This window comes from Zea mays, chromosome 6, assembly GCF_902167145.1.
Source record: "Zea mays cultivar B73 chromosome 6, Zm-B73-REFERENCE-NAM-5.0, whole genome shotgun sequence".
Taxonomy (NCBI): domain Eukaryota; kingdom Viridiplantae; phylum Streptophyta; class Magnoliopsida; order Poales; family Poaceae; genus Zea; species Zea mays.
In genome coordinates this window covers 99,123,444-99,136,818 of record NC_050101.1, presented here as the reverse complement: position 1 = coordinate 99,136,818, position 13,375 = coordinate 99,123,444, and the positions used below count along the sequence as shown (strand labels likewise).

Genomic DNA, 13,375 nt, shown 5'->3' with positions numbered 1-13,375 from the left:
ATATAGGTGTAAGCCTAATTCCCTTTCACTTGCCCTTAATAAAATTAGATAATCTTTTAGGAGGGGCATTAAGCTTGACATTGTCCCCCTGTTGGAAGCCAATGCCATCCTTAATGCCAAGGCGTCTCCCACTATAAAGCATGCTACGAGCAAATTTAAATTTCTCATTTTCTAGTTCATGCTCGGCAATTTTAGCATCTAATTTAGCTATATGATCATTTTGTTGTTTAATCATAGCAAGGTGATCATGAATAGCATCAATGTTAATATCTCTACATCTAGTACAAATAGAAACATGATCAACGCTAGATGTAGAGGGTTTGCAATCATTTAATTCAACAATCTTAGCATGTAAAATAGCATTCTCATCTCTAAGATTGGAAATAGAAGCATTGCAAACATCTAAGTCTTTAGCCTTATCAATTAATTTTTCATTCTCATTCCTAAGGCTAGCAAGAGAGGCATTCAATTTATCAATCTTAGCAATTAAACTAGCATTATCATTTCTAAGATTGACAATTAAATCATCACAAATATTTGACTTCTCAACCTTAGCAATCAAATTAGCATTCTCAATTCTAAGGTTGGAGATAGTGTCATGGCAAGTACTTAGCTCACTAGTTAATTTTTCATTTTTCTCTACCTCCTGAGCATAAGCATTTTTAGTCTTAACATGCTTTTTATTTCCTTAATAAGGAAGTCCTCTTGGCTATCCAAGAGTTCATCCTTCTCATGAATAGCACTAATCAATTCATTCAATTTCTCTTTTTGTTGCATGTTAAGATTGATAAAAAGAGTAAGCAAGTTGTCCTCATCATCACTGTAATTTTCCTCATCACTAGAAGTTGCATACTTAGTGGAGGATCTTGATTTTACCTTCTTCTTCTTGCCATCCTTTGCCATGAGGCACTTGTGGCCGATGTTGGGGAAGAGAAGACCTTTGTTGATGGCGATGTTGGTGGCGTCCTCGTCGGAGGAGGAGTCGGTGGAGCTCTCGTCAGAGTCCCACTCCCGGCAAACATGTGCATCGCCATCCTTCTTCTTGTAGTACCTCTTCTTCTCCTTCTTCTTCCCCCTCCTGTCGTTTTCCCTATCACTATCACTAGACAATGGACATTTAGCGATAAAATGACCAAGCTTACCATATTTGTAGCAATCCTTCTTGGAACGGGGCTTGTAGTCTTTCCCCCTCCTTTGCTTGAGGATTTGACGGAAGCTCTTGATGATGAGCGCCATCTCCTTATTGTCGAGCTTGGAGGCATCGATGGGGACCCTACTCGGTGTAGAGTCTTCTTTCTTCTCCTCCGTTGCCTTGAATGCAACGGGTTGTGCCTCGGGTACGGAGGAGGAGGCGCCTTGTGACAGCCCTCCCAAGTTATCAGGCCCACATGCACCAATTTTTGCCTTAATGGCTTCAGATGGTTGTGCTCGTGTACCGAATAACTTAACAAGGCTATCGAGTTCGCTAACTGGAACTCATCATCCCAAGGATCTCCCACATAACAGATATATTACAGTAATCACATTTGATACACACACATTGGAGATAGAGCGGAAGACTTTTACAAAGTACACTTTACATTCCAGAACTCAAGTTTTACATGGTAGAAAGAGATGTATTTATTACAAGTCCTGATAGTACTCGAAGTGCATAACTTATTACAATAATTGGAAGGGTGAAGCCTTTCCAAAGAGATATATAAAAACCTTCTAAGCTTCAAGTTCTCCACAAGAAGTAACTAACCCAAAGATAGGGGAATAAAACTTCTCCTACAAAAACAACAAGGGATAAAACCCTGAGTACGCAATTACTCAGCAAGACTTACCCGACTAAAGAAAAGACTCTCAAGGGTATGCTGGCTTTTGGGAATCAAGGTAAAGCTCATCAAAGTTCAAGGACTCATTTTGCAGAAAAGCTTACTAGAAGTGGGTCCTTAAGCCAAGTTTTATTTCACAAGTTAGTTTATTACCTGAATCTTCTAGCCTGAATCTAGCATTTTCCTAATCTAGATCATTCACTTGACCTACACTAGGTTGCTTTTAAAATCCAAATTTTGTTTCGCTTGTTATCTACGATGAAGGGCAGCGATCCAGTCTTCATATCCGAGAAGTAACGGCGATCCGAATCGATTAATACCCAGCTGGGGATCTCCAACCACACGACATATGTAGCACTTAACCCTTGCATATGTCAACCATTCCCACGGATCCTCCACTACATGAACTGGTCCGCGCTACCCGGGAGCACATTACCCTACCATTCAGCCTCTTGCCAGGAGGGTAACTGCTACTCCCACCATCTCCCACGCCCAGTGCGCGGTTGTCTTTTCACGTATGGAATAGCCGGGTTCAGGCTTACCCATGACGAGGTATGTGGCCAGTTAAAAGGTCCTAGATCATCAGGCCAACAATCGGTACGGTCCTTAATCGACACAGACGGGCGACCTTTCCTGCTCAACGTCTGGTCCCATTTTAAGCTATTTCAAAACTTTGGCGCCTGACAGAGGGGCCATGCCTGGATAATGAATTTATCAACGTCTTGATGCCTTCATTATCCCAAGCCCATTTTCTTTTTGTAAAAACATGAGTCACAGATCAAAAATATTTTTCTTAGTCTATCAGCATGACTAAGCATCTCTAGCTTTTATAAAACAGGTAACAAGGTGTGGTAATCAATTCTTTCAAGGAATGGTAATGCATCAAGTGTTTAATCAATCAACTCCTATCACCTAATGCATCATATAAGTGATAAAATTTTGTAAATACAAGGAGGGTGGCAAATGCACCGGGGCTTGCCTTATTGCAGTGAAGAGGTACTCGATCCCTCTATTAAACCCCAGTTAGATGGCTCCTCCACTTGATCAGCAGCCACTGGAGTAGATTCCTCTTCAGTCACCACTTCAGCTTGAATCTTCACTCCTTCTGGTAGGAGTTCTATATGAAATGACATGATCTATGCTTATGCAACTTGAAAAGAAAATACTAAGAAGCATCACAAGACTTACACCTCTCTAAAGGTGCACACAAAAACTAACAAAACCTTAAGAGAGTTAAATACTCTAATATCACAACACAATTCACCAACCAAACTAGGAAACCTTGCCTCCATAACCAACCAAGTGCTTCATTTATGCCTTAAGCAAGGATCCAAACTGCATGTACTACAAGTTAAGGTGTCCAAAATTCAGCCACAATTTACTGAACTTGGTTTCAGTCCTCTGAATTCAGTTTAGAGTTCACACAGCGCCACTTCTTGGGGCTTTTACTCCAAATTTTTTTTGTAGAACCAGACCAATCACTTAAGGGAATTTGTTCTCCTATATGTGGCATTTCTGTTTGCTACAGAATTCCTAACTCAAATCTCCTTGGTCTAATTACCATAGAGCTCCAAAGTTAGTTAAACACAACCCTGAAATAGATTTTCAGTGCACTGAAACAGCCCACAATATGTCTGACAGAGGATTTTGCAGCAGGCTATTCTCTAAATTCCATATAGTAGCAAGCCCTCTCTTTGCACAAAACTTGTTCATCTACTTCTGTTCTATCATTTTGCTACAGACTCTTAACCCAAATCACTTTGGATTTATTACCACAAGGCCTCAAAGTTGGGTAAAAACACACATATTCAGATTGAATTTGCACTAAGTCTGAAATCTGACAGCCTATGTTTGAGCAAATTTCACACCTAGTTCTAGGCAACCAATAGTGGTAGAGTTCAAGTAGTAAATGGTGTGAGCTTCACTGACCTGAGATGATTACGGAACAAGCTTCATACAGACCAGCAACTCCCTAGAACGTTCTAGCTATGGTGGGGTGAAGAATTGTGAGCGTGGTCACCACTGGCGCTTGATGCTCTGGACAGAGTAGACTTGGTGGCTGTGGGAGAGGGTCATCACTAGCAGGAATACAAGAACCCCAACACCCATGCAGTGGTATGTGAGTAGAGCTCGAGGTAGAGAGGAGATTTCCACTGCTCCCTGCCCTTTAAATACCTGAAATGGGATAGGTGTTCCCTGAACTTGGCAAACATGCAGAGGGGATGTGTTTTCCATTGTGCCAGCACAACATGGACTCAAAGACGTGGCTCTCATGTACTAACTCCACACAGGTCCACACACGCACCCAGGACACTGAACTGGTCTAATTCATAGCACAAATATCACCTGCTCACTTCTGTAGATAGAAGAATGAGCAGATAGGAACGCCACCGAGGGCAGACTTAAATGGGTCCAGAGCTGATATTTCTGCAAGGATAAGGTCACTAGAATGTTTGCTGTCCAATTTATTCCCTCAAGTCAAGAACCAGTAAATCAGGTTCCACGGCTTACTGCATGTTGGACAGGGGGGCAGATAGACCACAGCAGTCTCATGTGATGGAATTCACTTCCCCTCGCCCTCAATCTCATCTTTGATATTGTGCATGGGAGCCAGGTAGTTGCCCCCACAGATTGCCAGCACAATACTTATCCCCAACGTACCTAGAAGGAATTGGAGTCTATAGTGGAGGGTGATATTTCTAGCAGATATTTTTACTCCACCCTGAAATGCTACTGCTCGACAGCCCCACCAGATTCTCCCCTTTCTCACTGCTCCACAACAGTCCAAACTTGGATATTTTTAGTGGGGAGAACAGCCCCTAGCACCTAGGCTAAACACTTCACCCTTATCTTCATTTAAACCAACACGTGTAATTACAGGGAGAGGAGATTCTTCTTCAGTTTCCCCTAAATCAGCCACTGGTTCACTGATACAGCACTCATTTCTCCATTGCACCCTCTCAGTTCAGTCCCTTTAATCTCACAATTCCATATGTCAACAGGTCAACCTTGGTTAACAAAACTTGATCCTTAAGCATAGCTCTACCAACTTGGTATAGCAACCCAAGACTGAAATCACAGAACACAAGTGATGGTGCACCAGAGTTTAGTAAAACACACTGAAACACTCCAATTTCAGCTAACTGACATAGCTCCATGCCAACCCTGACATAGAGGGTTGCAGTACCATTATCTCCAAATTTTACACAACAGCAAGGCTAACTCCTTGTAAGAAACTTCTTCCCCTATACTTGGTCTTTAACTTTGCTATAGAATTTCTAGTCCAAATCCTCATGCACTAGTCACAAAATAACTCCAAACTGGGACTCACGCAATGATTGAACTGCAGACACTACAACCAAATTCAGACCACCCTCAGCCGAACAGGGAAGGTTGGGACCCATTTTACTCCTATTTTTATGTAGCACCAAGTCCATCGCCCTTTAGGAAATTTGTTCCTTTTACTTTGGTCTACCACTTTGTTATATAAAACATGACCCACAACTCCCTAAAATAGTCTCAAGAATCCACCAAAGTTGAGCCAAAAGAACTGAACTCAGACTTGGTTAATCTGAACCTTGTTCAGTGCATTACTGCCTGACAGCACCACTTTGAGCAATCTTTACACCTAGTTCCATGTAGCTCTAGGGTCAAATAGCTTAACCAAGTTTGCACTACTACAATATCCCTACAATGTTTCTACAATGACAAATAACTAAAGACTCATGGTTTAAAAGTTACAGTATTTCAATGTTGAACCAACTTCACAAAAATTCAGTTTCAGCTTCTGAACTAAACTCAGACACCAACATCTGACAGTCCAACTTTGAGCAACCTTTTCTCCATTTTTTGTGCAGGATAAAACCCTCCAATATTAAATACTTTTTCTCACCAACCTATGGTCTTTAACTTCTATATATACTCCACAGCCCAACACCCTATGTATTAGGCACAAATGAGTTCCAAAATCAGCCAAAACACTGCAATTTCAGACTTAGTGGACTGTTCTGAATCTGAAAATGCAAAGATCTGTTAACACCTCTTTGGACTACCTTTTCTACTAGTAGCATATAGTTTTAGGGTTATCACACTTAATAAGGATTGTTCTCCAACAGGTACTCTAAAAGTTTTATATAGTGACCCATAGCCAAATACTCCTGGATTCCAAACCACACTAGCCCAAAGTTTGCATCAAACACAGAAATTCAAAATCTGAATTTACTCCAAGTCTGAATTTGACAATCTGTGACAGCTCTATTTTGGACCAGTTTTACTCCAAGTTCCAAATAGTTTTAGAGCTATATGACTTAACCAAACTTATACTCCTCATGTAGCTCTATAACTTTGTTATAATGACCATCTTCAAAATGTTTATAGATCAGAAGTTATAAAGGACCAAAATTGCCTAGTTGCTACTATTTTCAGCAATTCCAATTTGAGCTCAAAACTGAACTTTTGTGATTTACTCCAATTTTCTTCACACAACATGGGAATCTCCAAATAAGAAAGTTGTTTTATTTCCCATGTACTACAACTTTAATATATGGACTTTTAGCCAATCGTCACTAGATTTTGAATTCCACTCTTGGGCTAGTTTTAGGGCTTCAAATGTGACTACTATTTCTTTCAGTGATTCGTCCACCTAAGAGAAATAACTCCTTAGTCTCAAATCCGACCTTGGCATATAGAACTCATGTCCAAAGTGTCCTTGGTTTAAGAGTTGTTTGCTTACACTCAATTTCAAACAACGTATTCAAGCCTTAGGGTTTTGAAGTTAATCCTTCGGTCCAAGTATTTCTTCCACTTGATCTATCTTTGAAAACAAAGTTGCTATAGACTCTAAGACTTGCCTTTAGCACTCAAAGACTCCAAGTCCATTTGTTACTTGCTCAAGAGATGACCTACTCTTGTCTAGCTTAGGCCTAGTCCTTAAACTAAACTCTAAACCCAACACACAACATCACACTTTTGAAAAAGTTTGACCTAGTGAATGCATTCTAAATATATCAAACCAGATAATGCAAATGCTTATGATGACATGTCAGAGTTTTAGTTAACGTAACACTAGGGGTGTTACACGCCTTGCTCGATGATCTTCTTTGAGCCTTTGATCATCAATTCAAAGTTCACAAATTTTCCTATTACTTCCTCGATAGACATTAGTTTATATCTTGGATCACCACGAATTAATTGAACTTGAGTGTGGTTAAGAAATACGAGTGATCTAAGAATAACCTTGACCATTTCATGGTCATCCCACTTGGTGCTCCCGAGGTTGCGCACTTGATTCACCAAGGTTTTTAGCCAGTTGTACATGGCTTGCGGGTCTTCTCCTTGGTTGAGCATGAAGCGACCGAGCTCCCCCTCGATCGTCTCCCTCTTGGTGATCTTGGTCACCTCGTCTCCTTCGTGCGCGGTTTTGAGCACGTCCCAAATTTCCTTGGTGCTCTTCAACCCTTGCATCTTATTATACTCCTCTCGACTTAGAGAGGCGAGGAGTATAGTGATAGCTTGTGAGTTGAAGTGCCGGATTTGGGCCACTTCGTCTGAGTCATAGTCTTCATCCCCTACGGATGGTACCTGTACTCCAAACTCAACAACGTCCCAAATACTAGTGTGGAGTGAGGTTAGGTGATGCCTCATTTTATCACTCCACATGTTATAATCTTCACCGTCAAAAACCGATGGTTTGCCTAGTGGAACGGAAAGTAATGGAGTACGTTTAGAAATGCGAGGGTAGCGTAGGGGGATCTTACTAAACTTCTTGCGCTCATGGCGCTTAGAAGTTACGGACGGTGCGTCGGAGCCGGAGGTGGATGGCGACGAAGAATCGGTCTCATAGTAGACCACCTTCTTCATCTTCTTCTTCTTGTCGCCACTCCGATGCGACTTGTTGTGGGAGTGTGATTCTCCCTTTCCTTTGGAGCCGGACTCCCTTGATGGAGCCTTCCCAAGACTTGTAGCGGGCTTCTCGCCGGTCACCATCTCCTTCTTGGCGTGATCTCCCGACATCACTTCGAGCGGTTAGGCTCTAATGAAGCACCAAGCTTTGATACCAAATGAAAGTCACCTAGAGGGGGGGGTGAATAGGTGGAATCTGAAAATTATAAACTTAAGCACAACTACAAGCCGGGGTTAGCGTTAGAAATATAAACGAGTCCAAAAGAAAGGGCGAAAACAAATAAAAAGCAAATGAGGAGTGAGACGCGGTGATTTGTTTTACCAAGGTTCGGTTCTTGCAAACCTACTCCCCATTGAGGTGGTCACAAAGACCGGGTCTCTTTCAACCCTTTCCCTCTCTCAAACGATCACCTAGACCGAGTGAGCTTCTCTTCTCAATCAATTGAGACACTAAGTCCCCACAAGGACCACCACACAATTGGTGTCTCTTGCCTTGATTACAATTGAGTTGGGAACAAGAAAGAAAGAAGAAGAAAAGCGATCCAAGCGCAAGAACTCAAATGAGCACAGATGTCACTCTCTCTAGTCACTATTTGATTGGAATGAACTTTGGACTTGGGAGAGGATTTGATCTCTTGTTTATGTCTTCGAATGAAGTCTAGAGCTCTTGTATTGAATGCAAATGGCTGAAACTTGGATGCCTTGAAGTGTGGTGGTTGGGGGGGTATTTATAGCCCCAACCACCAAAATGGACGTTGGTGAAGGCTTCTATCGTATGGCGCACCGGAGAGTCCGGTGTGCCACCAGACACTGTATGGTGCGCCAGCCACGTCACCCAACTGTTAGGGTTCGACCGTTGGAGCTCTGACATGTGGGGCCACCGGACAGTCCGGTGGTGCACCGGACAGGTCCTGTTCACTGTTCGGTGCGCCTTCTGGCGCCTGCTCTGACTTCGGCGCGCGCAGGCGCGCACTATTTGCTGTCACTGTTCATTTGCAGACGACTGTTGGCGCGAAGTAGCCGTTGCTCTGCTGGCACACCGGACAGTCCGGTGTTACACCAGACAGTCCGGTGAATTATAGCAGAGCGGCTCCCCGAATTCCCGAGGCTGGCAAGTTCAGACTCGTTCCTCCCTGGTGCACCGGACACTGTCCGGTGGTGCACCGGACAGTCCAGTGCGCCAGACCAGGGCTGCCTTCGGTTGAACTTTGCTCCTTTGTTTTGAACCCTTTCTTTTGTCTTTGTATTGGTTTGTTGTGAACCTTTGGCACCTGTAGAACATATATTCTAGAGCAAACTAGTTAGTTCAATAATTTGTGTTGGGTGATTCAACCACCAAAATTCATATAGGAAAAGGTTTGACCCTATTTCCCCCGTGGTGTCCGCAGTCCGCGCAGTATTGATATGCGGCGGCTGCTTCCTTGGTACGTGCGAGCAATGATGGGCGTAGTGCACGCGGCAGTATGGGCGTGCCGCCTGCCAGTGGAATGGACAGGCACGCCGCCTACGGAATGGACAGGCACGCCGCCTACGGAATGGACAGGTCGCCGCCTGCCAGCGGAATGGACAGGTCATCGCCTGCCAGCGGAATGGACAGGTCTCAATAAATGCGGAGGCGGCACACCGCCTGCCAGTGAAATGGACAGGCGGCACGCCTTATCCTCAATAAATGCAGAGACCGCGTAACCCGGAGGCCTTACGTCAGGCTCCGCCCGTTGGCTTACGACACGTGCAGTAGGCCACGTGGCAGCATCGGGCCTCCGCCTGGACGGGGAGCAGAAATGTATGTGGACAGGTCCGCACCAGACTAGGTCTAGACACGTGTCGGTACCGGACCCCCGCTTGGGTCCTGTTCAAGGCCCATGTATGTTCTGTCCTAGGACCTTGGGACCCCATTGTGGGCGGCCCGGACCCTATACGGGAGGGTCTGGATCTCATTCCAGGGGTCCGGCTTGCACACGTGGAGGTCCTAGACCAACCTTGGGGGTCCGGACTGTATATCCAGGGGTCCGGCGCTCTCCCGCGGGTGTCCGGACTTACTGTTGATGCTTTGGGGTATATCACCTTCTCCGGACACGTGGCGGCTTCGGACCCACCCATGTGGTGGAGTCGGGCGCTGCTGTGGACCCAGAGTAGTCGCCCGAGACTGGGGCGAGTCGTGGCTTGGTCCCATACACAACACCCTTACCACACGACTAAGGGATAGCCGCGTGGGCACTGTGTATTTATACAGTAGTAAGGGGTACCCTATTTTCAGGGTATCGACAAAGTTCATGTTTTTCTGATTATCAAACTTATGCAACTTATCTATGTAGCCATGTTTGGAAGGGGTTCTCCAAGAATCAACATGCTCTTATCGAAAAGTGCAACAAAGAAGCCTTCTCCTAAAGCTGGTGATCCAAGAAAGCATGGAGGTTCTCCAAAAGGTATGCAAGTAGACAAATCAAGAGAAATTAAGAGCCTCTTGGAATTCTGCAACTGGTGTTTCTTCCTTGTCTTGTGTAGAGAAATTAAGAGCCGCTTGGAACTCAACTCTAGAGAAGACTCTTGTGGACCTTTTGCATGAGCACAAAACAGCTGATTATAGGGGTCAAAATGGATGGACAACATAAGCATGGAACAAAATTGTCAAGGAATTTCATCAGAGGGAACAATATGTCTATTTCACAAAGACACAAATACAAGATAAGGAAAGAGAACTGAAAGGGACTATAGGTTGCTAAAGGATGCAAATAATCAAAGTGGAGCTCATGTTGATGAGAAGATAGGGAGGATTATGGCTAACCCAGATTTATGGAAAAAATATACTGACTTCTCATCCTAAGGCTACAAAGTTCCGCAACAAGTCTTTTCCTTTATATGAGGCCTTGGGGAGCTTTTATGATGGTTAGTCTCATTATAGTGTACATGCTGCCGGCCGATAAATGATTAGTCTCATTACAATCAGCTATGACTTGAGCGCCGATCAACTAAAAATGCCTCACCGCAGGTGTGTGTGATGTCGGCATGGATTAACCGAACAGTAAAAATGGGCCATGTATTAAATCCTAGTTGTAATTGAAACATACATGGTTTAGGTAACATGAGATGGATTCACTCAATCCCGCCCTGTATTAGATCCCATTGTGTAATAAATACAGCCTACCGAACAAGACCTCAGTGATCGCGGTTTTACTTAACGTGCATGCTGACGGCCGGTAACCATCCAAACCAAGAGGAAACCAGAACACACATATAAATATGCATTAAACCAAACAAACAAAGCTACATGTGTCTGTGCAACTTTGGTACTGAATCCTATCAGCCAGAGATCAGACAATGAAGTGTACGCATGCAGCTGGACTGGCTTGGATCGGAGCAAGGAAACCTGATGTACTCTGCTGGACTAATCTGGCACTGTGCTCTTCAGCTGAACTGGTAGGGCGTCGCGTCGGCTCGACGCGCGCAACGGGCTGGACCGCGGGGCGCGGGACATGCGACGCCCCGCAGCAACGGACCAACGTCCAACGGTAGTCTATCCGGCGCGGCAGTGGCACACGGACACGGCGCCAAGAGCACAAGACGGAGCCGGAGCGGGAGCGCTCCTGGCTCCTGCAACGTCTACCTCTCCCGTCTGAGCCTGCCACGGCCCAGCCCCACCCAACTACTACTCGCAGCGTGGCCCATACTGTCAGTGAGCGTGTTTTCCCTATCCCCCAACGGTCGAGTACTGACACCCCCGCCTCTTAAACCTCTCTTTCATCTTTCCCCGCACCGCATCGCACCGCGAGTTTCGAAAACCCCAACCAATCGCGCCTCAGATCACGCGAGGGCGTGAGGGGGAATTCGCTCTCCCAGCCTCCGCTCACCCGTCGATCGATCGTCCGGGCCAGGTATCCGTCCGTCTGGTTTGGAATTTCGATTGCTCGTTTGGATTGGTTCGGGGGGCTGTGTTCTGCTGGCTTGCTTCCGCCCTGATCTCTCTGCTCGTGCCGATCCTCGACGGGACGACGAAACACAGGGGCTCTCCGGCGGCACCGGGGCCATGGAGGAGGACCCGCTCATCCCGCTGGTGCACGTCTGGAACAACGCCGCCTTCGACCATGCCTCCGCCTCCGCCTCCGCGTGGCACGCCCATTCCCCTGCGCCCGCGAGCGCCCGCGAGGGGGACAAGGAGAACCACCGCCCCGAGCCCGACGTTGAGGCGGAGGTCGACGACGTTGAGGCCGAGATTTACCACATCGAGGCGGAGATCCTGCGCCTGTCTTCCCGCCTCCACCACCTCCGCACCTCCAAGCAGACGGAGCCGCCCAAGCGTGGACAGGTCGCGCGGACGCGGATGCGGGGGCTCAGTCTGGGCCAGCTCGACGTCGCCGCTGCCGTCGACTCCGACCCGCTCACCGACAAGCAGCAGCCGAGCGCCGCGCAGGGCTTGAAAAAGCCTATCAAGCAGGCCCCGGCGGCGCCGCGAGGCCGGAGCTCCAGCCTCGGGCCCCTCGAGATCGTCGCCACGAACCCTAGGGTCCTCCGCTCCTCCGCCGCCGCCGCTGCCGCACCGAAGAGGAAGATTCAGGGCGAGGGCGGCGCCGCGCGGCCGATCCTCAGGCCGATCAAGGAGCCTCCCGTGCAGCGGCGCCGGGGCGTCAGCCTCGGGCCCTTGGAGATCCACCACGGCGTCGGCAGCAAGCCCGGGGCGGCGGCGCGGGTCAAGCACTTCTCCAACAACAGGCTCGGTGCCGTTCGAGAGGAGGAAGGCCAGCGTTCCAAGGAGCACGCCGTCCCCGCCAGACCGTGGCCATCCAGCAATGCCAGGCACCCACTGGATGCCAGGCAAGGCACCGCAGCAAGCAGAGCCAAGGCGAGGAGCGGGAGCATAAGCCCCAGCAGGTTCAGGAGGCAGTCCACTTCCAAGGCTGCCGAGACAAGAGCGGGAAATGCCAAGCCTACAGAGGCGACGAGGGGAGGGAGCGAAGCGGTCAATCACACCAGCAATGTAGCCACGACGAAGAGGCCGGCGGGGAGCTCCAAGGTCAGGGTTGTCCCGAGCCGCTACAGCATCCCACCTGGCTCCTCCCTAGCAGCTGTGACACAAGGCAACCGATGCAAGCAGTCTCTCCCAGGATCGGCTACTGAGACCAGAGTAAATCTCACTGAGCCGCCGAACGACGAGTTGTCTCCTGAAGAACTTGCCAAGGTTGCAGAGCTGCTCCCAAGGATTAGGACCATGCCGCCTTCTGATGAGAGCCCGCGTGACTCGGGATGTGCCAAGCGTGTTGCTGATTTGGTCGGGAAGCGATCCTTCTTCACTGCTGCAGGGGACGATGGCAATCTCGTTACGCCCTACCAGGCACGGGTGGTTGAACTTGAATCACCCGAGGCAGCAGCAGAAGAAGCAGAAGCTTGAGAAGTTTGTCTTTGATCAATTCCGAAGTGGCTTGCATCTGGGCGTGGCCTCTTTTTGCAGTGTGTGCTACTACATAGTCTACTGTTACATTCATATCATATCACATTTCCTATTTTTTCCCCCTTGAGACATTGCTTAGTACTTTTGTGTTGCCTTGTGAAAAGAGAGTGGAAAGGTTTGCATCTGCTGATGCTCTTGTTTCGGATTGTGTGTTCCTGGTTCGATGAAGTACAGGATAATGCTGTGGTTTATAACATGCCGCCTCATTTGGATA

The 13,375-nt window shown here is 47.0% G+C and overlaps 1 protein-coding gene across 2 annotated transcripts; it reads left to right on the top strand.

Annotated features, from left to right (window-relative positions):
- The first annotated feature begins 11,267 nt into the window (after positions 1-11,267).
- On the top strand, positions 11,268-13,375 carry LOC100384146 (uncharacterized). 2 transcript variants are annotated; one of them, XM_008649946.4, is made up of 2 exons: positions 11,268-11,590; positions 11,719-13,375. In XM_008649946.4, exon 2 carries the CDS (start codon positions 11,743-11,745, stop codon positions 13,099-13,101), a length of 1,359 nt encoding a protein of 452 aa, XP_008648168.1. In that variant the 5' UTR covers positions 11,268-11,590; positions 11,719-11,742; the 3' UTR covers positions 13,102-13,375.